Source organism: Phascolarctos cinereus, unplaced genomic scaffold (genome assembly GCF_003287225.1).
Source record: "Phascolarctos cinereus isolate Bilbo 61053 unplaced genomic scaffold, phaCin_HiC Scaffold_726;HRSCAF=1367, whole genome shotgun sequence".
NCBI lineage: Eukaryota > Metazoa > Chordata > Mammalia > Diprotodontia > Phascolarctidae > Phascolarctos > Phascolarctos cinereus.
In genome coordinates, this window is record NW_027556098.1 from 283326200 (window position 1) to 283353248 (window position 27049).

General features: G+C 37.1%; 1 protein-coding gene across 1 annotated transcript in view; it reads left to right on the forward strand.

Moving 5' to 3' along the window:
- Positions 1 to 20477, forward strand: part of HEPHL1 (hephaestin like 1) — a 97384-nt gene extending 76907 nt beyond the window's left edge. The window contains 7 exon segments of the mRNA XM_021000746.1: positions 4377 to 4517; positions 7915 to 8021; positions 11768 to 11990; positions 13821 to 13960; positions 16286 to 16448; positions 18079 to 18150; positions 18244 to 20477. Of these exon segments, the coding sequence (XP_020856405.1) occupies positions 4377 to 4517; positions 7915 to 8021; positions 11768 to 11990; positions 13821 to 13960; positions 16286 to 16448; positions 18079 to 18150; positions 18244 to 18443 (1046 nt within the window). The 3' untranslated portion in view covers positions 18444 to 20477.
- The last annotated feature ends 6572 nt before the right edge of the window (positions 20478 to 27049 follow it).

Here is a 27049-nt window from a genome sequence, read left to right on the forward strand (position 1 = left end):
GTGGAATTGGTTGATAACCAGAGAGCCTAAAGATAGGGCACTGATGACCTTTGGAAGATCTAGGATTCTCTGCTTGACTTTCCTGAGGGGTATTAAGTTTTGAAGGCATATTTCAGTTACTGGTTCTAGTCCAATAGCTGCTATAAATATAATAGCCCTAGATAGTATAAATAGTATCAAAGAACAGACAGATTCTACCATGGTTAAACCAAGCAACCTTGTAGGCATGCATTCATACAACAAACTTTTTTTTTATTACTGCTGTTAATAACAGTAATAATACTAATAACTCACATTTTGCTAACATGTTAGGACTTAGTCTTCCTTCCTTTCCTCTTTCTTTCTCTCTTTCTTTCCTTCTTTCCTTCTTTCCTTCTTTCCTTCCTTCCTTGCTTCCTCCCATCCTTCTCTTTCTTTCTTTCTTTCTTTTCTTTCTTTCTTTCTTCTCTCTTTCTTTCTTTCTCTCTCTCTCTCTCTCTTTCTTTCTTTCTTTCTTTCTTTCTCTCTCTTTTCTTTCTTTCTTTCTTTCTTTCTTTCTTTCTCTCTTTCTCTCTTTCTTTCTTTCTCTCTTTCTCTCTTTCTTTCTTTCTCTCTTTCTTTCTTTCTTTCTTTCTTTCTTTCTTTCTTTCTTTCTTTCTTTCTTCCTTTCTTTCTCTTTCTTTCTTTCTTTCTTTCTTCTTAGTTGTCTCCTTCCCCCCCAACCCACATTAGAGATGGCCAACATTTGATATAGATATATATGTAGAACCATGCAATACATATTTCCATATGTCAGTTTTTTCTCTAGAGGTGGATGGTATTTTCCTTCATAAGTCCTCCATAGTTGATTCAATGATCATATTACTTAGCATGGCTTAGTTATTCACGGTTACCTTTTGAACAATATTGCTCTTACTATAACATTCTCTTGGTTCTGCTTTTTTCACTCTGCATTATTTCATGCAAGCCTTTCCATGTTTTTCTAAAACCAACCTGCTTGTCATTTCTTACAGCACAGTAGTATTCCATCACAATCACATGCCACAACTTATTTAGCCATTCCCCAACTTATAGGCATCCCTTCAGTTTTCAATTATTTGCCACCACAGAGAAAGCTACTATAAATATTTTAGAACTTATAGGTTCTTTTCCTTTTTCCCTAGTCACCTTGGGAAATAGACCTAATAATGGTATTGTTGGATCACAGTTTTATAACTCTTTGGGTATAATTCCAAATTGCTCTTTAAAATGATTAGAAAAGTTCACAATTGCACCAACAGTGTATTAGTGTATGACTTAAAGTCTTAGTATTTAAAGAGGCATACCACAATAATATAGGCATCATAAATGTTTAGATAAGACATCAACCTCTACCCTTATGGAAGGGATAAGATAGCAACACAGTAATAATATACAATATTACATGCTAATGTAAGTATAGGATCTAAGAGGAAGGGTTATTACAAACTGGTGTGAGTAGTGGAGATCAAAGAGTACTCTGTCAGGGAGGTGGCATTTAAGTTGGGCTTCAAGGGATGGGAAGTGAATTAAAATAGTATGATTGGAGATGACTTGCTGCTATTCATTTTCAAAAACTAAAGGCAAGAGTTTCACTTCTAAAGTTGGAGCAAAGGGCAGAATAGACACACCTTCAGTAAATCTACGCCCTTGAAGAGTAAGTAAACCCTCATGATTATTTTGCTCCAGTCCAGTGAAGCTATGCATATAAGAGTTTGCATTTCTAAATTATGGTGTGGTTTGTATTTACGTATGTTTAGGGTATATATATACACATATACATATATATATATATATATATATGTATATATATATACACATATACATATATATACATATATATGTAATGTGTATATATATATATACACATATACATATATATACATATATATGTAATGTGTATATATACACACAGATATATATACACACAAATACATATATACACACATATATATACATGTGTAGCTATAGAATATCTAAATTTTCTTTTAACAATGATATGAAATACTGAAATTGACAACCTTATGATGAAAATAGATGCTTTTCAGAGACAAATTCATATGGAATTAATTTTCTTCAAAACTTACTATTATAGTGAAAAAGTTTATTTCTGTGACAGCTTAGTGACCTTGTTGAGAAAAGTGCTCCAAGCTACAGTTATTAACAACAGCTGACTTTTATATAGCATTTTAAGGCTTGCAAAGCACTGTGCATACATTATTTCATTTGATCCTCTCACTAGGCCTATGAGATAATTACTATAGACTACTATTGTCCCCATTTTACAGATGATAATACTGAAGCTTAGGGAGGTTTGAGATCCAGTTATTGGTCACATAAGTATATGTGTATGTGTATATATATAAAATTTTTATGCATGTATATTGTGTGTATATACACACATACATGCATGAATACATGCATACATATGTAGAGAGAGAGAGAAAATGTTGGATAAGCCCTATAGGCTATCAACTGAGATGCGTGTTGAAATACAGACAATAGACATTCTTCATCCACTTGGTCTTTCTTGTGTGAATGCATGGACAAAATCCTTTGAGTGATTACAGATCTCTTCCAGGAGGCACTCTAATACCTTGGTGATCTCTTTCTCTATCTATCTATCCATCTATCCATCCATCTATCTATCTATCTCTCTGTCTGTCTGTCTATCTATCTATCTATCCATCTATCCATCTATCTATCCATCCATCTATCTATCTATCTATCTATCCATCCATCCATCTATCTATCTATCTATCTATCTATCTATCTATCTATCTATCTCTCTGTCTGTCTATCTATCTATCTATCCATCTATCCATCTATCTATCTATCCATCCATCCATCTATCTATCTATCTATCTATCTATCTATCTATCTATCTATCTATCTATCTCTCTGTCTGTCTATCTATCTATCTATCCATCTATCCATCTATCTATCCATCCATCTATCTATCTATCTATCCATCCATCCATCTATCTATCTATCTATCTATCTATCTATCCATCTATCCATCTATCTATCCATCCATCCATCTATCTATCTATCTATCTATCTATCTATCTATCTATCTATCTATCTATTTTTCTATCTATCTATGCTATCTGAAAAAGTCAGTTCAGGCAGACAATGAACTGGGGTCAGAGTTGAAAAGGAGGAGAAAGGACTGTATTACTTTTAGGAAATTGCAAAGCTCTGTTATTGTTCTCAAGCTTTCCAATGGAAGCAAGGACCCAACTTTTCAATGGAAACATTTTACTAGAGCAACTATATGCTAACAAGACCTGGAAAAGCCCTGTTGCTGAAGAGCTAAAAGATCATGCAGATGGCAATGGAATCAAGTATAGCAGGTATTTGCAAGGCTGCAAATGTGACCAATAAAGAGCTCCAAAAAGTAAAGGATATCACCAAGGAATAATCATGACCATAATATGGCAGCTTACATTTATGTGGCACTATGTACCAGGCACCGTGCTGAACATTTTACATTTATTATCTTACCACAACCTTGCAATAGAGGTGCTATTATTATCTCCATTCTGAAGCTGAGGAAACTGAGGCAAACAGAGGTTATTGACTTGCCCAGGGCCACACTAGCATGATAGAAAGAAAAGTTGGGCTGATCATTCGTAATGAGCACGGGATGACAGGCAGATGACCAGGCTCCACTAGTACCCTCAAGATATCGGGAGAAATCAAAGAAGGCCTCCAGCATATTGGGTGAACTCAGTGTGGTGAACTTTTGGAAGAACATGGTTGAGGATCTCACAGGATGGGAAGACATGCCCAGGATGGTGTTTGCATTGCTGGAGGAAAGATTTGAATTGATGAGATTGATCACAGCTGTGAGGTACCTGAGAGGTCAATTGGTCAAATTCCCTCATTTAACTTGCAGATTCTGAGGCCCAGAGAGGTAAGCGTCCTGCCTGTTATCACATAGGTAGCAATTAGCAGAGTTTGAATTTGAAGCAAGGGCCTCTAACTGTCTTTCCCTTGTATCACCCTGCTTCTCATTTGAATCATACTTCTATTCTTTTCAAGAATTTTCACACAAATTATCTCACTGGATGCTTACAACAAGTTTATGGGCTAGGAAGATAGGTGCCTTTTAGAGATGGACACTCTGAGGCACTTAGAAGTTAGACAATTTGCACTAGGCTTCGTCTCACTGGTGGGGAGGGACAAAATCCACCCCACCTGGGTAGCTTTGTTGAAGTTCATTTGTAAACAACACTTAAGATTCAGAGAATGAATTTAAAGTTGAAGCTTCTATGACTTTGTTCCCAATGTTGCTTTGTTAAACCTTTCCTAAATGCTTAATATGTGAATGTTAGAAGAACAACGGTAATAATGGTTCCACTGTTTTACCTTAGGCCCACTGATTCGTGCAGAAGTTGGTGACACCATCCTCATTATATTTAAGAACAAAGCCACCAGACCCTACTCCATATCAGCCCATGGCGTAGAAGATGTGAATGGAAGGGAAAATTTTGCAGTGCCAATCACAATGCCAGGTAAGGGATATCTCAAGCTCTGATGGCAGCCTAAAGACAATACCAGGCCTAACAGTCTCTTGTATATCACCTAAAGGCCCAATAATTACTCTAAATATAAGATAGCTAATGAATCAATTAATCAGCAAGTATTTACTGAGTTCCTCCTACGTATTTAGTTCTAGGCTTTATCAGGAAGTTCCAGTTTGGTGGAGAATCACAGATAATACCCAGGAAACATTCAAATAACCATTCAAGGCAGCATAATCATGTTCTGAATCTTATGCTACTGAAGGAATGCTGAACTGACATAGGAGTTAGGAGAAAAGGAAGATAAGTGAGGGCTGGGGTAGCTGGGGGACCCTTGATTGCATCATCTCTAAAGGCCTGGAGCTGGGAGGTACCTTAGAGAACACCTAATCAATATCCCCCCTCCCCATTTTACAGATAAAGAAACTGAGACCCAGAAAAGCCTAGTGAATTGGCCAAGGTCACACAGTAAGAAGCACAACAAGGATCATAGAATCACAAGGCCACAAGATGATCGATTTAGAGCTAGAGTCCACTGAGTCCAACCCTCTTGTTTTACATGTGGTGGAACAGAGGCCCATGTACGCTTAATGATTTATCCAAGGTAGGTCACACCAATAATAAGTTGCAGGATGAGGAGGTCTTTCCCTTCCAACTCTGGTGTTTTTCCTACTACAATCATATTGCCTCTTCATGGAGGAGAAAGGTGCAGAAAGGATCCTTACAGGATTGGTAGGATGTATTTAGGAAGTAGGAAGAGCACAGAGAATTGCAGTGTAGTGTCGGACAAAGAGAACAATGGCCTTTCACGAGGGCATTGGGAGAGTGACTGTAGGAGTAGGCAACGACTCTTCCTTCCTTCATATTCCTGAATGGTTTTTTGTGACAGCAATGCTTTAGAATAGTGGCGGAAAATTCAAATAGAAACCACTAGCAGGGATCCCTAGGGGCTACTCATTGATTTAGAAAACCACAAGTTAACTTCTCTATGTTGTATTGCATTCTTATTTGTTTTGCTAAATATTTCCCAATTATATTTTAATCTAGTTTGGGCACTGTAAGTTGTTGTGGGCCACATGCGTGAGCTACATATTTGAAAAGTCTGGTTTAGATGATCTCACCTTCCCCTAAGTGACTGCTTTAGAACTGCACTGGGTACAGTTCTGGACTAGTGGGGTGCAGTGGTGGAATGGGGACAAGGTCTGTTGTCCCCATGCTTATAGACTTTTCTAGTGCATCTCACCCCTCTCTTACAGTCATGCTGGAGGGATTTATGAGAATCTGGAGAACCAGTCTTCTCCTCATAGGGCTCATCAATGTAGTTATGGCTCAGGGGTAAATGCAAACCTTGGGAGTCCTGAGGTGGAAGGGGCCCCCAAAGACTGACCTAGAAATCACAGTCATGGGAGAGTGGATGTGTGGGCCAAATGAGGAGAGTTGGGGAGGGGGAAGAATGCTGAAAACAATGGATACAAGACTAAATTCAGAGGTGAGGGATTAGTTCCTACAAGTTGCTACTCTCTTCTCTCTGCTATCTACCCAAATAGTTCCAAGTTTTGCAGGAAAACAGGAGAACTCTGTTATGCAGTTAACAAAGAGAAAGCATGGTGTAGATGGAGAATCAGTCTCAGAGTCAGAAAGCCCTACATTAAAGTCCTGCCTCTGACATAAACCAGCCATATGATTCTGGGAAAGTCATTTAACCTCTTGAACCTTGCCTCTTAATACAGGCAAATCTCTAAGACCATAAATTGTAGTGCAATTGCTGACCTGAATAGATAAAGTAAGTTTCCTCACCAGAAGCTTGCTTCACCTGTGAAATGATGTCTATCAAAAAAGGTGGGCATGGGGCTCAGGTGGTTCATTCTGAAATTTTAAGTTTGGGTTCAAAATTTTTATCTGTTATAGCTAGGAAAGGTGGATAGATAGATAGATAGATAGATAGATAGATAGATAGATAGATAGAGATATAAAGTGATATTGACTTAACACTTTATGTGACTATTACCTGTGGTGGATTTGATACTCAGAGCAACTTTTTGAGGCAGATCAAATATTAACCCCAGCCTATAAATTGGGAAACTGAGGTTCAGTGAGGTTAAGTGAACTGTCCAGGGTCAAACAGTTATTAGTGTCAGAAGCTGATCATCAACCTAGGTCTTCTGAATCCTGGCCCAGCAGTCCTTTCTGGTATACCATGTAGCACCTCGATACTTGAAAAGAACTACTTATTTTATCACAAATACACTCAATTCTAGATGATTTCAACTGTAGTGAATGAAAAGTCCAAGAGACATAGTTTCTTGGTAATTAATAATCAATTTTATTAATTATGGCTAACAGATCATTAATAAAATGATGGTCATTTGACTTTCTCTCATAAACTGAAGACCTCACACTTAAAAGCTCTTGGAAGAGTGAGTGTTCCTGACAGGTGGAAATCAACTCTGACTGGTTAATAATTAATGAAAGAATGAATATTATAGTGAGAGGTGGGCCTCTTCTAAAGAGATTCTGGGGGATGTGACTTTGATTACATCATTCTTACTCATCTCTACCCAGACCACTCCTGCTCAGGCAATCTAGACAAAGGATTTACATCCACCCAAGCCTGCCTAAGTAGAACACAATGGGCCAGAATTCACTTAAATTTTATTATCTTTGTAAAGTCTTCTAGTTGGGTAAGTTTCCACCCAAGAAGGAAAGGCTACATGTACCCTGAGGATTTGGTCAATCTCATCTATCAGCAGTGTCCTTCAGAGACTGGCTGAATAACCTACAGAGGTTTATTTCTGAATGAGGAAATAAAAAGGGGAAACCTATTAATCTCAATCAATAATTTGTTATTCATATAAGATAGAAATAATTATTTCTTTCACCACTAATAGACCAGATACATGATAATCATGTAAAACAAAAGATATTTCAAAAGAATCTATCTTTGGCTTCAAAGCATATCTTTTGAGGCATATTTACCTTTCTAATAATATGTAATCCACCCTAACTAATAAAAAGACTTTTTATTTCCTGAGCATATATGATATGACTTGACAGTCATGTCAATTGTCCTTCTTATGACAGTCAATGACAGCCATATATCAACATCTTTCTTTAAAATATTTTTGGGAGCAAAAGGGGGAATATGTCACACAGCAGTGATTGATTGCAGAGGGGAAAGCTGCCTGAGATTGAAACTTTGCCACAGAGACTCCACAAAGTAAAGAATCAAAATGTGGACAGTGGAGACCTGGTAGCTACGTCTATAACTAAGAGGCATGATTCTAAGGGGATTAATATGTCCAATTACATGTTTGGATACTTCAAGTAAGTGGCCTTGACCCAAGGATAATAGTAACAAAGGCTTTCTATTTATTTTTATTTGTTTCAGGAGAAGTAAAAACATACCAGTGGAATATCCCTAAAAGGTCTGGGCCAGGGCCCTCTGACCCAAATTGTATCCCTTGGGCCTACTACTCAACAGCAAATTTTATGAAGGTAACATGGAACAACAACTCTGATATTCACATACATAGCAGTAAAGTAAAAAAATAAAATACCTTCAACTTGATCTTTCAAACAGTGACAACAGGTACAAGGTGAAGGACTGTGTTATTCATAGTGCAAAAAATTGAAGAAGGAAAAAACAAAAGCTAATGCTTTAACTGTCAAGTTTGGGGTATCTTAGAGCATCAAAAATAATATAGAAAGAAACTGAATTAACATAAAGGTGGTGCTGAAATTTTGTGCTGCTTAAGTGATTGAGAAGTATTGCTGTTTGAGTTCAGAGTGTTATGCCTCTAGTCAGTCATTGTTCACCTAGGAGAAGCTGTCATCCACATGCAGTCATTGACATTTTGATTTTTTATTTAAATTTTTACTGACATGTTCATCACCTTCATTTCCCTATATGTTCCTGACCTTCCCTCTCCCAGAAAGTCATCCTTTACAATAAAACATTTTAAATGACAAAAAAAAATGCTGTCCAGCAAAACTAACCAGCTCCAAGACCAAGTGGATGTAGTGTTTCACGTCCAAATCTAAGATCTCTTCTTGGTCATTATAATTTCACATTTTTCAATTCTGAATTTTTTTTGCTATTGTTCTTCCATTTATGTTGCTGTAATCATTGCATATATTGTTTCCCAGATTGTGTTTACTTTCCTTCTCAGCAGGTCCTATGTCTTTTCATGCTTCTCTATAGTCTTCATATTAATGATTCCCTACTCCATTCCATTACATTCATTTACCAAGTTTGTTTAGCAATTCCCTAATCTATGGACATATATTTTGTTTCCAGCTCTTTGCTACTTTAAAAAAATGCTATTTTAAACATTTGGGTATATGTGAGACCTTTGTTTTCATCATTGACCTTCTTAGGGCGTACGCCTTGCTGTAGGATCTCAAAGGGTATGAACATTTTAGTCACCTTTTAAGCATAGTTTTAAATGGCTTTCCAGAAAGGTTGGATCCATTTACAGCTCCACCAATAGTGTATTAGTGTGCCTATATTTCCACAACCTAGCCAGCATTGACTGTTTCCTATATTTTGTCATCTTTGCCAATTTTCTGGGTATGAGATGAAACCACAGAGATGATTTGATTTCTAGTTCTCCTAATATTAGAGAGTTGAAAAAAATCTGTCATATAGTTTTAATAGCTTGTAATTCTTATTTCAAGATGCTATATTAATCATGCTAATTTTGTTATTGAAAATATGTTCATTCTTAGAAGAAATACTGCTCTTCCTCTACAGAAATGACCCTATTGAATCATTGTTAATAGCACATGTTCTTTGAGTTGCTTTCCAGTAGTGGTGAGAGGTGTTTTTGCCAACAAATAATTGTTAATCCTTTTTTTTTTTTGGTGAGGTGATTGGGGTTAAGTGACTTGCCCAGAGTCACACAGCTAGTAAGCGTTATGTGTCTGAGGCCATATTTGAGCTCAGGTCCTCCTGACTCCAGGGCCAGTGCTCTATCCACCGTGCCACTTAGCTTCCCCAAATCCTCTTTCCTTTTGATAAAGCCATACCTGCATGCCTCACTCTGAAATGGAGATGACCCTACATTTTCAAAGACTATTTCTGTGGACTATTCCTTGTCAGGCCATAGGATCATAGATATAGGGCCAGAAGGGACCTTCCATCAAAGGGTCATCATCATCTAACCCCCTCATTTTTCAGATTTAAATAGCTAGCATTTATATTGCACTTTGTGGTTTGAAATGCATACGCTTGTTATCTCATTTAATCCCCACAACAAGCCCTTGAGATAGGTATTACATTAGTTTCCAAATAAATGCACAAAATGCAAGTTAAAACCAATTGGTGGTCAAGTCCACCAACAGATCTTAACCAATAAGTGTTGGCAGGCGAGCATGTCCCACATTGTCGGGAAGTCCAGCATGCATCGGCAGGACTATGTGTGTGTGATGACTTGTTTATAATATGATACTATACCATTACATGGGGCAATGTTGCATCATCATGTTTTCAATGCAGGAAAAAAACACCAATTTATAATAAATTATTAAATTTTAAGATGCATCATTTAAAAATATTTTTACATATTTTTGAAATTATGTAAATTTTTTAAAAAACTGTTAACGTGTTAAAGAAGGTAGATTTCCAAGAGGTCACTGAGTAATTTTTTTTAAAGGGAAAGTTAGGCCAAATAAGGTTGCAAACCTCTGGACCAAGCAGTGAGGATACAAATGAAGGCAAGGTCTGCTCTCAAAGAGCTTACCTTCTAATACGGGAAGACAAAGCATAAAAAGAGACTGGAAGGCAGTTGGGGTTAGGAACCCACGAAGACACAAGGCTGCTGAGGAGGTGGATAAAGCTAAGGCATTGCTATTACTACTGCTGCTGCTGCTGCTGCTGCTACTACTGCTACTATTACTACTACTGCTGCTGCTGCTACTACTGTTGCTGCTGCTACTATTACTAGGAGATAGAATGGCATTTTAAAGTTTAAAAGAGCTGTACAAATATCTCATTTGATCCTCACAATCACTCTGTGAGGTCAGTGCTATTGTTGTTATTTCCATTTTACAGATGAGGAAACTGAGGTTTAGAAATTAAATGACTTGTCAAAGTTCACATAACTAGTGAATATCTAAAGCAGGACTAAAACTCAAGTCTTCCTGACTCTAGGACCAGCATCAGATACCCCACTCCCCCACAAAAAAATTAAAGTAGCTGAAGAGGCTCCTGTGACTTCATAAAATAAAGGTTAAATAAATGTTAAGAATATGAGGTTATATTTGATTCGTATCCCTGTCCATGCCTCCACTAAAGTCCTCCTCTTATGGCTCATTGTAACATGGGATTAACTCTGGTTTCCCAAAGGATCATAGATTTCCTCCCTGCCTGCTGAGACGATTCTCAGAGGCCATCTAGCCCAACCCTTTTGTTTTACGGATGAGGATGCTAAGGCCCAGGTAAAATGTCTTGCCCAGGGATACACACTAGCAGTCAGCAGAGGATTGATCCTAGGTTTTCCAACTCTAGAATCAGTGCTCTTTCCACTATACCTTTCTGGGTTCAGAACCCAATCCTAGCAGCATCTATAAGCCTGGAAAAGGTTCAAGTTTAGGCCTTGTAATAGACTGCTTTTCTGACGTCCTGTGATCAGCCAAGTTCAGAGAGTCCTGGTTGCAGGTGACAAATTCTTTGGCCAGAGAAACTCACGGAGGAGTAGCAATCTGTGTCAGTGGAGGGAATACTTGAATTGATGAAATCATGAGTCCTTTGAGGTAGTAAAGTGAGATAACCACAAACATTAAAAATGTGCTATTACCAGGAACTCAAGCTAAAGCCAGATTCAACAGAAAGTTTCAGTATTTTTCAGTATTTAAGAATTATCTCAATTTCCATTTCAGATCATGGATGGCTAGTGTTGTAAATATTTAGTCTCTATGAACCAAAGCTGTAGTTCGGTTCTATAAGATAGTAACAAAATTTAAATTATGTAGCTCTGTCTTCTAGGATCTGGGGCAAATTCGTTCAACAGAAGATTAACCTGTGTTAGGTATAGTCAGGGATACAAAATAAATTTTGAGGCATAATCTCTGCACTAATTCTATTTCAGGCCCTAGGTTTTTGAGATATGGTTTATTACCATGGCCAACTCAAATAATTAAAATTTTTCTTAATGTATTTTCCAGAGTCTTTTATTCAAATTGTTAAAGAGCTAACTGGTACTTTTAAACACACCTCTCACTAATACCTCTTTTCCTTCCAGGATACGTATAGCGGTTTGATGGGTCCTTTGATAACTTGTAGAGAAGGAGTACTGAATGAAAAGGGACTAAGAAGTGATATTGACTATGAATTTGCCCTTCTGTTTTTGGTGTTTAATGAAAACGAATCCTGGTATCTGGATGAAAATATCAAAAAGTATCTCAATAAGGATCCCCGAAAATTAAAGCATACAGATGATTTTGTGGAGAGCAACAAAATGCATGGTATGTAAGGGTTGGGCCAAGGACATGAAAAGGTCAGATCAACAGTATCACTAGTGGAAACTCTCTACTACTGAAAGTCTTTGGTCAGTTGTAATGGGTGAAAGGGGAAGAGAAATAGATTTAAACTTATTCTAATCAAGGATAGAAGAAGCAAAGAAAAAGTTCCTCATGTTTAGAGTTGTCCATTGGATGGAATGGGCTGTCTTAAGAGGTAATAGTTTCCCCTCCTCCAAGGTCTTTAAATGACCACTTGTTGGTTATGTTGTAGAGGGGATCTATTCACCTGTAGATTGGACTAGATGACCTCCAAAATCCCTTCATACTCTGAGATTCCGTGACTGTCTTCCTTATCTTGCCCCGCCCCTCTTTCCAAAATGACATCTAAAAAAAGTCCTCCATTCCTCTTTCAACATGGCGCCTTGGTTAGCCTTTGGTGAATTGGCAGAATCAAATCACTGAGGCACTGATCCAACTTACAGTACTCTATTTCTGAATACCAACACATCCTTAACACGTAATAGACTGTGCAGGATTTTTTTTAAGTTCAAATAATCGGAGGCATGTATCTTTACATATCCATCTAAGTTTAGGCAACAGCTCCTATCTGGTCTCCCTTGGAGGGTGTTTTTCTCCCGGCATGGGAAATTATCACAGCATTTAGAATCACAGACCTGAGAGTTGGAAGGGAAGACCTAATGCCCAACTCCTTCGGGAGTATAAATCCCCTTCACACCATCCCTGATAAGTAGCCACAAATTCTGATTAAAGACTTATAGTAAAGAGCAGTCCATTCCATTGCCGGACAGCTCTCATTGTCAGGGAAGTTTTCCCTTATTTTAAATTAGATTTGCTTTCCTGTAACTCCTACCCCTTGTTACCAGTTTTACTTTGTGAGGCTAAGCAGAATGAGCCTAATCTATAGCCAAGCACAGTAAGCCTTTCTCCCTATGACAGACCTTCAAAAGAAGGAGGAGTAGGGGTGAGGAGCTTCAGAGAGTGTTCAAGGTTTGGAACTTCCACTGTGGGGAATTTAGTTGGTATTAAGCTAAAGATGAAGAAAGGATTGCCAAGTGTCTTTGAGGAGCTTATTGAAATCTAACCTGAGGTTAGAAAGTTTGAGTTTGTACCTTTACAATGGTTTCCTTTTTTGTTCCATTCACCGTACCTATAATTTAGCAAACTACATATCCCTCTCTGGCCACCACTTCTCTTTAGAATATAAACTCTTATAGGGCAAGATCTGTCTTTTGTATTATTGTTCCCAGCATGTAGAACACAGCTTGTCCTAAAGTAATTAACTAACAGGGCAGCTAGGTGGCACAGTGGATAGAGTGCTGGACCTGAAGTCAGGAAGACTCATTTTCCTGAGTTCAACTCTGGCCTTAAACAATTACTAGTATGTGAGCCTGGGCAAGTCACTGAACTCCATTTGCCTCAGTTTTCTCATCTGTCAAATGAGCTGGAGAAGGAAATGGCAAACCACTCTAATGTTTTTGCCAAGAAAACCCCAAATGGAGTCACAAAGAGTTGGACACAAATGAAAAACAACTGAACAAAATAACTTAATAAATACTTTATTGTTCATTCCTTATTAGGAGTTCCTATCAATCAGGATGTGGAGTTGTGTTTGATGTTTTTGTTTTTTTGCAGACTAGGGACATATATGAGACAGCTCTGAGTTGGTAAGTAGGAATATTTATAAATGTAGGAGAGATTATTCCAAATCTAGAAGACCAATGAAAATCTTTTTGGCCAAAGCTGTTGTTCAGCTCAAAGATAGATTGAAAAATGAATATCCTTAGACTAATGAAAAGCTATTCCTCTCCCCAGCGATTAATGGAAAGATCTTTGGAAATCTCCATGGTTTAATAATGAATGAAAATACTATGACAAACTGGTACCTTCTGGGAATAGGAAATGAAGTTGACATACATACTGTCCATTTTCATGCAGAAAGTTTTCTTTTCAAGGTAAGTAAAAGCCAAGTGAGTCCCAAATGCTTAATGTTTCTGGGGAGACTCCACAGGGTAGAATTAATTTAATTTCACCATGAAACAGAGGTTATTTCATACTATTTGTGATGTATTATAATTTATGAGATCTTAAGATCTAGGGACTCTAAAAGTGAACTCAACTCTCTCATTTTACAGAGGTGGAAACTTAGACCCTTGAGAGGGAAAATTACTTGTCAGATAAGTAATAAGTGGCAAAGTAGAGATTTATGTTATGCTTATGTCCCCTTCTTTCCACTCATAGCTACCCAGGTCCTCTGACTCCAAATCCCAATTCTTTTTCCATCTTACTACACTACCTCTTCCACACACAGTGTCTCTTTCAATTCACGTAGATGACAGAATACAATAATATAAATACGATATCCTCCTAATCCTGTGTTTTATGACCCATATATATTTTTAACCTTCACAATGTTTGTTTAAAAATTACCTGATTAGCTTTGTAATATATCCCAGTTAAAAAAAGAATAGTTTTTATGCATATAATGATGAAAAATGCTTTTGTATATCTTATTCTATTTGATCCCTATAAAAACTCTATGAAGGTAGACAAGGAAAATATTATCATCCTGTTCCTCAAGACGGTGAAACTGAGGCCCGTGGAAATGAAATTATTTAGTCAAGGCCATAAGTACTAGTGTATGGCAGAAATGGTCTTCTTGCTCCAAGTCTTTTTATAAATATCTCTCGATGGAAAATCCCTGATCCTCAGGAAAACATTCATGAACCCATTCAAAGAGAGGGGAATCTGGAGAAAGAGTTAAAAAGAACTCCTTATCTTTGCTTACCAGAGATACTTAGAGGTAGAAGAGACCAAAGGAATCATCTCTAACGTGTAATATGTTACATCACCATGATGGTACCATAGCAGTAGAAAGAATTCTGAACCTGGAGTCAGGAGACACGTGAGTTTGACTCCCACTTCTAACCAGCTGTGTGATCATGGGCAAGTCAATTAAAATGAACCTCAGTTTTCTCATGTGTAATATAGGGATAAACTCAACACATCTAAAATAGAACTGATTATCTTTCCCAAAAAAAACCCCACCCCTCTTCCAAACTTCCCTATGTCTATCCAGGACACCACTATCCTCCCAGGGATCCAGATTCACAGCCATGGTGTCATCCTCAACTCCTCACGGTCCCTCATCCCACATGTCCAATCAGACGTCTAATCTCATTAATTCTTTCTCCACATCTCTTGCTTATCTCCCCGTCTTTCCACTCACATAGCTCCCCTCCCGCTTCATCCCCTCATCATCTGTGGTCTGGACTATTGGACTAGCCTCTAAATTGATCCACCTCGCCTCTCTCCACTGCAATCCATCCTCAGCACAGCTGTTAACATGATTTTCTAAAAGTGCAGGAATGACCATATTACAAATCTTCCAACTCAGTCAACTCCAGAGGTTCCCTGTTACTGCTAGGATTGCATATAAACTCTTCTTTTTGGCATTTAAAAGCTCTTCCCAACCCGATCCTTCTTTTTCTTTCCATTCTTCTTAGATATTACTCCCCAGCCAATACTCTATGGTCCAGCCTCACTGAGTCTACTTGTTTTTTCCCCCCTCACTGTAGTCAATTAGGAAGCTGTTGTAGTGGTGCAGATTTGAGGTTTAGGAAGCCCTGGTAGACTGTGATGTTTGCAGTGGGAATAGAAAGGAAGGAATTTTAATAAGGACTGAAGCCTTAAATTGATAGAATGAAACTTCGGTGAGTGACATTTCCAATACCAACTAGAGCATGGTAGACAATTGTTTTGAACATACTTGGATGGAGCCATCCTGCTGCATCTAAAATCATACCATTATACACCAGGCCATCTCTGTTGAGGAGGTTCTACCCTGGAATGTTAACGATATTAGGACACTCAGGATTACCTTCTAACACCAAATAGCCTTGACCTGACTTGGGAGTTCTTCTTTAAAGCTTAACTTTTAAAGCATCTTAACAACTTACTTAATATCTCAACACTTTGAATCATTGGATGTCACCATTTAAATAGAAAGCCCTTAGAATACTGTTGTTCCACATAGGTAAGTTTTCTTGGGCCTGGAAGCCAAGGGAATGAAAGCTGGAGACGAATGATAACTTCTAATGGAAATGGTCAGAGGCCTGATGCTACTACATACTATTATGGCCATCAGCTAGGTGTCAAATTCTGTCTGTGGATAAGGAAGAAGAATCAGAAGCCATATTGTAGGTGGGGAGAGTTTATGAAGTATTAACCTCAGTGAGGCCAGGCAAAGAGAAACTCAGAGATTTATTTTGTTTCTACAGTTGGATAAATCTTTTCGTGAAGACGTGTATGATCTCTTTCCTGGGACCTTTCAGACCATCGAACTGATTGCAGATCATCCAGGAACATGGCTCTTGCATTGTCACGTAACCGATCATATCCATGCGGGCATGGAAACAACATATACTGTTTTCAGGAACTTAGGTGCTGATTCTGAATCATTGGTATTTAATACTATATAACGTAATCAATATTTATATGGACGGTGTACATAGCACTTATTGTACTTTGTGCTAAAGGAGAGACATTTCATGCGTCATGGGACTCACTCTCAAGGATAATTTATAATTTAACAGGGGGATAAGACACAAATATAAATAACTAAAATAGGCAATGTTACATGATTACAAAGTTGAGGGCTATATGAAATCTGAAAGGAAAAACTGTCACCCACTGGAGCTACTAGGGAAAGTTTCCTGGAGGAAGCAGCACTAGAATTAGGTTTTATAGGACAGGTAGTAATTCAACATTTAAAAGGAGGCTGAGGCCTAACCACGACTCCAGAGGACTGATAATGAAATATGCCTCCCACCTCCTGAGAGGTAATGAACTACAGGTGCAGAATGAGGCACATTTTTTTTTTGGACATGATCAACGTAAGGATTTGTCTTGCTTGACTGGGCTTACTGGTTACAAAGTGAGCGTTACAAAGGGAAACACAAATGGGACAGCTTTGGAACCAATAACCTCCATTTTCTGTACACATTAAAGAAGAAAAGAGGCAAGCTCTATATGGTGAAGATTCAGGATATTTTACATGTCATTTTAATGTTCTATTCTTTTTATCTGTGGAAATGCTCATTTGCTAGCGCAACCTGGGGTCCAGCCAATCCTGGAGCATTTTGCCCGTCTCTCCACACGGGTGGAGAAAATGCAGATGGGATACTGTGTGAATGGAAAAGGCAGCATTACTCTTCGTTTTATCAAAAGAAAAGCATGTATGGCACCAGATTCTCATGGAGGCTAAAGGGGAAGACAACTCTTCCGCATGCCCCCCAATTTCCAGCTCGACTCCCTAAATATGTTGCTCTAGGCCTTAGATCTTTTATTAAGGGGATTTGTTCCGTGAAGTTTGGATTCAGTCAAAGACCTGCACTTGAGGACCTAGAAAGCCACATGTGGCCTCGAGGCCACAGGTTCCCCGGCCCTGGTAGGGACACAATTGGTTCCAAACAAAAAACAGCTTTCCTGGCCATTATAAATTTAAGGAGAGAACCCTAATCTTATAGACAACATCTTAGCCTCTTCACCAAATGCAGGTTACACAAAGGACCACCACAAATAATAAGTAGCAACATTGAGCCAACATTCTCTCCAATAATTATGCAACAATGCAACATGGGCCAAGATTGGCTGGAAAACTGTTTTGTCAAATTCAGAATATAAATAAGATTAAAAGAAAAAATTTTTTTTAAAAAATAAAGAGTCTGAGAAGGAAAAAACATTTCAGGCACAGTGAATTTCATGAGTACAGGCTGTAAGCACATAATTTGGGGACAAGGAATAGTTAAATTTAGCTAGAACATACAGCCCATGAAGAGGAGTAATGTAAGATAAGGCTGATGTGAAGAATACATGTGATGAGAAGATAGACTTCTTGAAGGGTCTTAGTAGTAACGACCAAAGTGGGCCCTACTGAGCTACTACTGAGGAGTGACAGGGAGGCTTAGTGATTTTAGTCCCAAAGAGTGGGATGACACACTCATGAAACAGTGGAACAGAGCACTCAGAGTTCTCTCATTGACAAGACATTCTCTTTATCTAATTTCTGCAGACAACAGGATTCCTTATTCCACTAAGACCTCTCCTAAAGAAGAACCAGTCTCTCCCACTGTGCCTACTGATGGTAGCTATTCCTCTCATATTTATCTATATACATGTTTTAAAAAATCCATTAGAGAAATGCAGAAGTTGCTGACACTACTTCTTGTCTTCACAGGAATTGATAAAGAAAATATACATTTCTTCGGCAAAAATCTGGCTCCCAGAGCAGCAAAGGCAGCTTTAGTCATCCTTTTTATCATCGGCCTCCTCCTCTTCCTAGTGGTCATAGCTCTCTTCCTCATTCTCCGATCTCTGAGAAACCGAATGGCTTACCGAGCCATTCAGACCTGTGCACTTCCCACCGATGCTTTGTAAGCCTACCCTTCCTCACCTAGCATGCAGAATAAGGGGTCAAGCTTCACCGCTAGATGGGGGGAAAGCCAGAGCAACAAGATTATATAAGGCAAAGTTTACAATAACAAAATAGATCTGTGTCCTAGACCAGGCTTGTGACTCCCTCAAAATATAACTCAAAGCAATTTGCTTTTATCTTTTGAAATGGGCTATGATTAATTCTCAGTGGAAAACACACACAGACACACTCACACACACACAGATACACAAAATATTAACTCACCTGAGAAAAGTCCACTCCAAGGCTGTGTCCTGTAAGTGAGGATGCCTGAACGACACTTGGAAAGATGTTTCTATTTTCTATTTTTCCTACTCTAAAAATCAAGCTTCCTAGCTGTCCATCAAACTTAGTTCCTAGGTGATTAACATCACATATGAAGTACCAGGAAGCATTGTAGCAATCCAATGAGGTGGTCCTGATTTTTCCCACACCCAAATAGACTTTCCAAGGTGTTCAAAGAAAGTCACTACCTACTGAATCTAATTTTTTTTTTTAAAAAAAGCATCTGCTGGCAGAATATGACCAAATAATGAATATTCTTTGCTCAATAAACCAGTGCTCCTAATCTTTCTTTTTCTTCTATTACACCAACAGGCTCTGCACTGGTTAGTTACCAAAAGTAAGGTTATTTTTTGTTTTGTTTTGTTTTGTTTTTAAACATTGCTGCTTGCTTTATGCAAACTTTTAGTGATACTTGAAGGTTTACAAACTTAATACTAGATGTTTTGACAATACATTTCTGTAGCAAGGTTTGTATTTTTTAAAAAAATCAACTTCATATTTATGCTTAGAATACTAGGAGTTTTAGAATCTGTGAAATAATAGGCCAGGTTCTCCCACTGTTGAGTCTGGCCTCCATGTGCAGCAAAATGTAGGGGGCTTCAATCAAACTGTAGTGGGAATTTCAGAAGTGGAGGGTTGCTGCCCAGCAGAGGAGTTCAGTACTAAACATTTGAGTCTGATTTTCCATTCAGTTAGGTGATCATTACCAAGCTGCATCTTCTATTGCAAATGAAACAGTATGAGAATTACTATTAGGCAATTCATCTATGTGACTGATCTCTCACAAACCATAGATTTCATACTTTTTTAAAACTTGGAGCTTTTTTTTCGGGGAGGTGGTAAAAAGAAGAGATGAGAGGAAGCAAACAGGAAAAGAGTGTGTCTAGAAAGAAAGGACTTCCTAAAAAAATTCCTTTTTTCGGTTTTCAAAGCTTTTATTTAAATAGCCTTGTAGATTAACATTGGAATTTATAGGCCCAGCCAGTTTCCTAACTAACTGAACACTCCCTGCCCCTTATTCCCCATTACTAGGGAATAAATAAGACAGATAAAAGCAATATTCTTTACCATTAAGTTAACAAATCATTACTGACTGTGGGCAAGAAACCCACTGCAAAGCAGTTAAGTGTACTGGTAGCATACCTAAGTTAAGAGTAAATTAAGCAAATATGGGGGTGACTGAGGAGTACTTAAATATAAAGCTTGGTGGAGGGATCTTTTATGCATATTCTTTTGCATCTAGGGGTTAGGGTTAGAAGTAGAGAGAAGGGTAACTTAATACAGTTATAATAACATCAGAAAGCTTAACAGTACCTGGATAACTATTAGCTCTGTTCTTGACTAAATGAATACTAATGACAATCAGGGACCCTCAATTATCCTCATCTCAGTACCACTTAATCAAGAGCAAAAAAAAAATGATATAATGTTTTCCAATAAGTAATGTGATAGCGTGGTGTTCACCAGCAAATTCTGTGAATGCTGTGAAATTATTTAATAGTGGAAATTATAATAATTCCAATAATAAATGTCTTTTGTGTGTGTGTGTGTGTGTGTAATACCCTTCACAAGTTTTTATCCATTAGAATAAGCAAATTATTTTGATATATTCTTCCTTTTTGTTTGATTTGATTTTGATGAAAGTGTAAGTGTCCAAGATTAGTTTATTTCTTTCTAATGCTCCATTTAATAAAGTTTCATATATTAATAGATTGTAATGTACATGGTTCCTTTTATTCAATCACCTAGGTATGAAGATAACGTTCCTATTAGTAAAAGTGGAATTGGGGTATGTATGCGAGGTCCTTTTGGCAGAGGATAAAAACCAACATAAAAAATAGGCATTGTAGAATAGCAGCAAGAACACTGAACTTGAGGTTGATCAGAATATTAGTGTCTAAGTATCACTTGTACCATTTACTAGCCATTTACACAGGCAAGTCACTTATTCTTTATGAGTTTCAGTTTCCCCAGTTGCAAAATGGGGATAATAATATCACATTAATGTATGTAAATCACTTCATAAACACAAAGTATTCTTTAAATTGTTAGTATTCTAAGAATGTAAAGCAGTATGGCAGAAACTAGGTATAGACCAACATCTTACACCATATATCAAGATAAGTTAAAAATGGGCACATGATTTGCACATTAATGGTAATACCATAAGCAAATCAGAAGAGCATGGAATAGTTTATTTGTCACATTTAGGGTCAATGAAAATATAGAGATTGCAAAATGTAAAGTAGATAATTTTATTATACAAAATTTAAAAGCTTTTGCACAAATAAAACCAATACAACCAAAATTAAAAGGAAAGCAAAAAACTGGGGAATTTTTTTTTTGCAGAAGTATCCCTGATAAAGGCCTCATTTCTCAAATATATAGAGAATTGAGCTAAATTTATAAAAATGCAAGTCATTCCCAAGTTGATAAATAGTCAAAGCATATAAATAGGCAGTTTTCAGATAAAGAAATCAAAGATATATATAGTCATATGAAAAAATTCTTTAAATCACTATTGATTAGAGGAATGCAAATTAAAATAACTCTGAGGTACCACCTCACACCTATTAGATTGGCAAATGTGACAGAAAAGGAAAATGATGGTATTGGAGGGGGAAATCGGGACACTAATGCATTGTTGGTGGAGTTGTGAACTGATCCAACCATTCTGAAGAGCAATTTGGAACTATACCCAACTACAAAACTCTGCATACCCTTTGATCTGGCAATCTAAGTCTATATCCCCAAGATATAAAAGTGGGGTGGAGGACCTATTCGTACAAAAATATTTATAGCAGCTTTTTTTGTGGTGGCTAAGAATTGGAAACCAGCCCCCTGATACAGAGGATAAATATTTTGTAACTTTTGTTCTTGCTACATCTTAAAAGTAAATATCCCTCAATAAAGCCTAATTAATATTAATTGGGTAAATGAAACTGGAATGTCCAATCACTGATGGTTGACAATGGGAAGAACACACCAGAAGATGGACTTAAGCTGATAGCATTAGTGAAAGATACCGCAACTCTTCAGGGGGTTCTATAACCTTCTATAACCCTGAAGACGATATGTGACCTGCCTTGAGACTCTAGCATATCTATGAGAGGTGGAAATGAGGACCCTGAAGGCCTATAAAGGCTATATATGATGTCTCTTTTGATACGATGTAAGTTCCTTGAAAGCAGAGACTTTTCCAACTTTTCCCCTTATGTCTTCTATGTATAATACTGTGCCTGGTACTTTAAAAATTCTTAATGATTGATTAATTGATAAGATAGCATTTATGTTCTTTTGGTCTCATTATGGAAATTAATTTGCATTAGTTAAACTTCTGTATAAGTTGTGATTACCAGTGCCAATGTCCTTTCCTCCATTAATTTCTCATTTGTCATCTATTGATTTAATAGGACATGTTTAAATAGGACAAGTCAAAGTTGTTTTAATTGTATGACCTAAATTTTTTTCTAATTTTTATCCTTTCTTTTAACTTTGTATTAATTTTTAGCATTGCTCTAACAACTGCTGATTAGCTGATTCAGAAATAATATCTATGTCAATAATGAAATGTTTCCCATCTCAAAATATAATAAATTTCATTTTTATGGCATTAAAAAAAGAATCGGAAACCAAAGGGATGCCCATCAATCAGAGAGTGATTAAACAAGCTGTGGTATATGATTGTGATGGAATATTATTGTGCTATAAGAAATAACAAGCAGGATGATTTCAGAAAAAAAATCTAGAATGACATATGAACTAATGGCAAAGTGAAGTGAATGGAATCAGGAGAATATTGTACACAATAACAGCAATACTATGTTTATTTGTGAATGACTTACCTATTCTTATCAATACAATGATCCAAGACAATCCCAAAGCACTAATGATGAAGCATACTATCTGCCTCCAGAGAAAGAATTGATAGTGTTTGAGTACAGCCTGGAAGCATGCTATTTTTCACTTTCTTTCTTTCATTCTTTTTCTTTTATTCAAGTCTTCTTATACAAAACAACTGTGTGGAATGTTTTATGTGACTCCACAAGTATAACCTATATTTGATTGCTTACTATCTCAGGGAGGGGAGAGGGGAGGAAGGGAAGAAGGAAGGGATAGAATTTGGAACTCTAAACTTAAAAAACTCAAATGTTAAAAAATGTTTTTGTGTGTAATTGGGGAAAATAAAATATACATATATATTTTAAAAATTCTCAATATTTTGCCTTGATCCTTAAAAGATTCATAGTTTTATCAGGGTATGACACTCATTATGCCTTCTCCTCTTATGGGTGTTCTTCTCTATGTTTTCTCATTTTCTACAAAGCACCTACCCAAGCACTTAAAACCTTTCTTTTGTTATTTAGTATCTTGAAAGATGAAACATCTAGGTGGCCCAGTGGACAGAGGACCCTGCCTGGAGTCAGGAAGACTCATCTTCCTAAGTTCAAATCCAGCCTCGGATACTTATTAGCTGTGTGACCTTGGGCAAATCACTTAACTCTGTTTGCCTCAGTTTCCTCACCTGTAAAATGAGCTGCAGAAGGAAATGGCAGACCACGCCAATATCTTTGCCAAGAAAAACCTAAATGGGGTCACAAAGAGTCAGACACTACTAAACAGCAAACTACAAATCTTGGAGATAGTGCTGTCCCATTCTAGTTGTTTGTCTGGATACTTACTGTCACAACTTTATTAGCTTATCTCCTTTTCCAACCAGATATATCCTTAATAATGTCTAGCATGACATTTCTTCCATCTAGTCATGTCAGTTGTTACGTGCTACTAACAGGTTGCAGCCTGCTTATGTCCACCATGTTTCCATTGTCTTTGAGAGTGTCATCTTAATTCTTTGGAAATGATTGTGTTAACACCATAAATATGCCTCACATATTATGTAGATCGTATTGTGACATTTAAAGACAATAATAAAAATCTTAGAAGCTTGCCTGTTTAGCCATGATTTGATAGACTTGATGATTAGAATCATGAACCCACTAGTACAGGGCATTTCTTAAAAGCCCTGCCCACACACCCTCCTTAGCCATATCATTATGAACCACTGACACCAAATTACCTTCTAGGTATTTTAAACGTGGTGGTTGTTGGTGGTGACAGGGTATTTAGAATAACCAGTGCCTGACTTGGCTTCAGCCAGCGGGAAAGAGTGGTCTTCAATGGATAACAGACAGAAGTGGCTTTCTATTGTGAATAGGGTAGGATTCTCTAGTTTTGATAATGAGTCCTTCCTTGGAAAAAGAGAAAACCTTCATTAATTTGTTAAAAGCTTGGAATATAGAAATTACAGGGTCACTTCCAGTCCTCAAGAGGGCACAGTTGAGCAGATCTGAACCCTAGTTGAAAGGAATAGAAATGAAAGCATGTGACTTGGCTCCCCTTCCCCTACCCCATACCCAAACAGTTGCCAAATCTTGTCAATTCTACCTCCTTAACATCTCTTGCCTCTGTCTCCTCTCTATTCACAGCACAACCATTCCAGTTCAGGCCCTCATCACTCCTTACCTGGACTATTGCAGGAACCTTCTAATTGGTCTCTTCCCTTTCCAACCCATCCTCCTCAAAGCTTCCAAAATGATTTTCCTAAAGAACAAGTCTAACCATGTCACTCCACCATCCCATCATTCTCCCCAACCACCCTGCCCCCCCCACTATCCTCATTTTCTCTATGACAAAATATATATTCCTCTGACATTTAAAGTCCTTCACAATCCAACTCTAGCCAATTTTCCAGTCTGATTATACTTTGTTCTCATTCATGCATTCTATATTCTAGTCAAACAGTCCTATTTGCTGTTCTTTATACATGATGCTCCATCTCCCACCTCCACGTCTTTGCCCAGAAGATTCCATATACCTGGAATCTGCTCCTTCCTCACTTCTGCCTCTAGAAACTGCTTCAAGGCTCAATTCAAATGTCATCTCCTTTAAGAGATCTATCTTGATTCCTTCAGCTGTTAGTGCCCTTAAAAAAATCCCTTTATCTTTTGCATAAGTGGGGGATGCATAGGTGGGTGGCTATGGATATAAAATATTGAATATACTACTTAGACTCAATTATATAAAGATTGGCTTTGCTAAACTACTTTTTAATTCATTGTTATAATAGATAACTCATTGGGTAGAGGAAGAAGACTATATTCAGAAATGAAGGTGGTATAAAATATAACCATAAAATGAATAATAATAAGATGTAAAAGAAATAATAAAGAAATAACTTTAAATTTCTTTTGCATATATCTATATTAACTTCCTTGGGCCTCAGATTCCTCATCTATACAATGACTAGGTTTATAGTCATCAACAGTCTTGATAAGTCATGGTAGAAGATGTAAGCATAGTTTATTAGTGATTCTAATTTTACTTTAACTTCTCCCCTTGCTGGAAGGGAGGATATACAGATGAGTTGGGTAGTTGATAATGGCTATTTCTTTAACTGGAAGGGAGACAGGGGAAGGAAGCTGTCAATGGCTTAGAATTGGAATGGACCTTTTAGGGGTCATTAAATCCAATCCCCTCATTTTACATATAAAGAAATTGATACCCAAGTAAAGTCAAGTGACTTGCCCAGGGCCACACATGTAATTGGTGTCTGAAGTATTGTAACCCAGGACTTCCTGACTTCAAGTCCAATGTACAATATAGGTATGTGCTGGAGTCAGCTCACACCAACTCACAAAGAGCCAATTGTTAAATCTTCATTTGAGTATTTATACCTCAGAAATCAGCAAACACTACAAATCAGGGTTTGATTTATTATTTTGCAGATTGTCAAGGCTTAAAAAAAAGTAATGGAGAAAATGTTAATTATGTGGACTAAACTTAAAAATATGTAGTGAATACATTTTTTCAGGGTAGAACTTGTTAAACATTTACTAGCTATCTACCACACCATGCTGCCTCTCTGAACTAGACCAATGCTTCCTAAACTGTGGGTCAAAACCCCATATGGGGTCACATAACTGAATGTGGAGGTCACAAAAAATTTGGCAACAGTAAAAACACACACAACAACCAAAAATTAATTCAAAAGCAAACGAGTAATGAATCTAAAGTGTTTCTGGCAGTGCTTGCCCATGTAGCATCTCTCGACTTCACTGCAGCCTTGGTTCTGAGCACACAACATGCGCACTTTGCACAGTGCAAGCCATCATGCCACACAACACCAATGAACTCTGCCAGAAACACCTCAGATCAGATTTGAGACTATTGTATGTTATGAATTGCAGTGTTTTTACTGTACATACAAAGTTTTCTGCTCTTACAGAAACATAACGGTTTAATTATGGAAAATAAAGACTTTTAATATTTTCCTATCATCATTATCCAGTATGTATCAAATTAGTATATTTTTGGATTGTATTGCATTAGAATGTTTGATTTTAAAAATTGCTGTTATCTCCTTCTTTTACAGAAACATAAGTGTTTAATTTCAGGGAGTAAAGACAAAAGCCCTTTAATAATATTTCTCTACCATCACCACTAAATGTGTATGTAAGTGTGAGCATCAGTTTTTAAAATTAAGCACAAACAAATGTAATTTCATAAATTAAAGCTAGTATTTATTTGAGGAAATATTTATTTATATTTTAGGACAAAAATATTTTTTGGTTATGGGTAAGTGGCTAAATTTAGACAGAAGAGGTAAAAATACTGATGACAATGCGGCAGAGTCTTTGCTACCAGGTTTTAGTACACCTAAATTGACAAGAAAAAGAAAATATGTTGAATCAGTTTTGCAATGTGGATTTACTTCTGATGATGATAACGGTGTGAAAAAACCTCTTTGCTTAATTTGTAATGAAGTTTTGACCATGGAGAGTATGAAACCAGCCAAACTAAAATGACACCTTAATACCAAGCAGGCAGCACACTGCAATAAATCAAAGGAATATTTTGAATGACTCTTAAAATATTCAAATAAAGAAAAACAAGGTTTTTTGAGAAATTTGTTACTGTCAATGAAAAATATTTACTTGCAGCTTATGAAACTCCTTATTTACTTGCAAAAACTAAAAAGCCTTATATGATAGGAGAAGATCTCATGTTACCTACTGCTATTAAAATGTCAGAAATAGTTCATGGGAAAAAGTAAGAGGCTGAAATTCATAAATATCTTTATTGAATGATACTGTTTCCAAAAGAATTTCTGAAATTAGTAATGCCTAATTCCAGCAGCTTATTATCAGGCTTAAGGGTAGCCCAGAGTTCATAATTCATTTAGATGAAACTACTAACATTTCTAACATGGCACAGTTGTTACTTT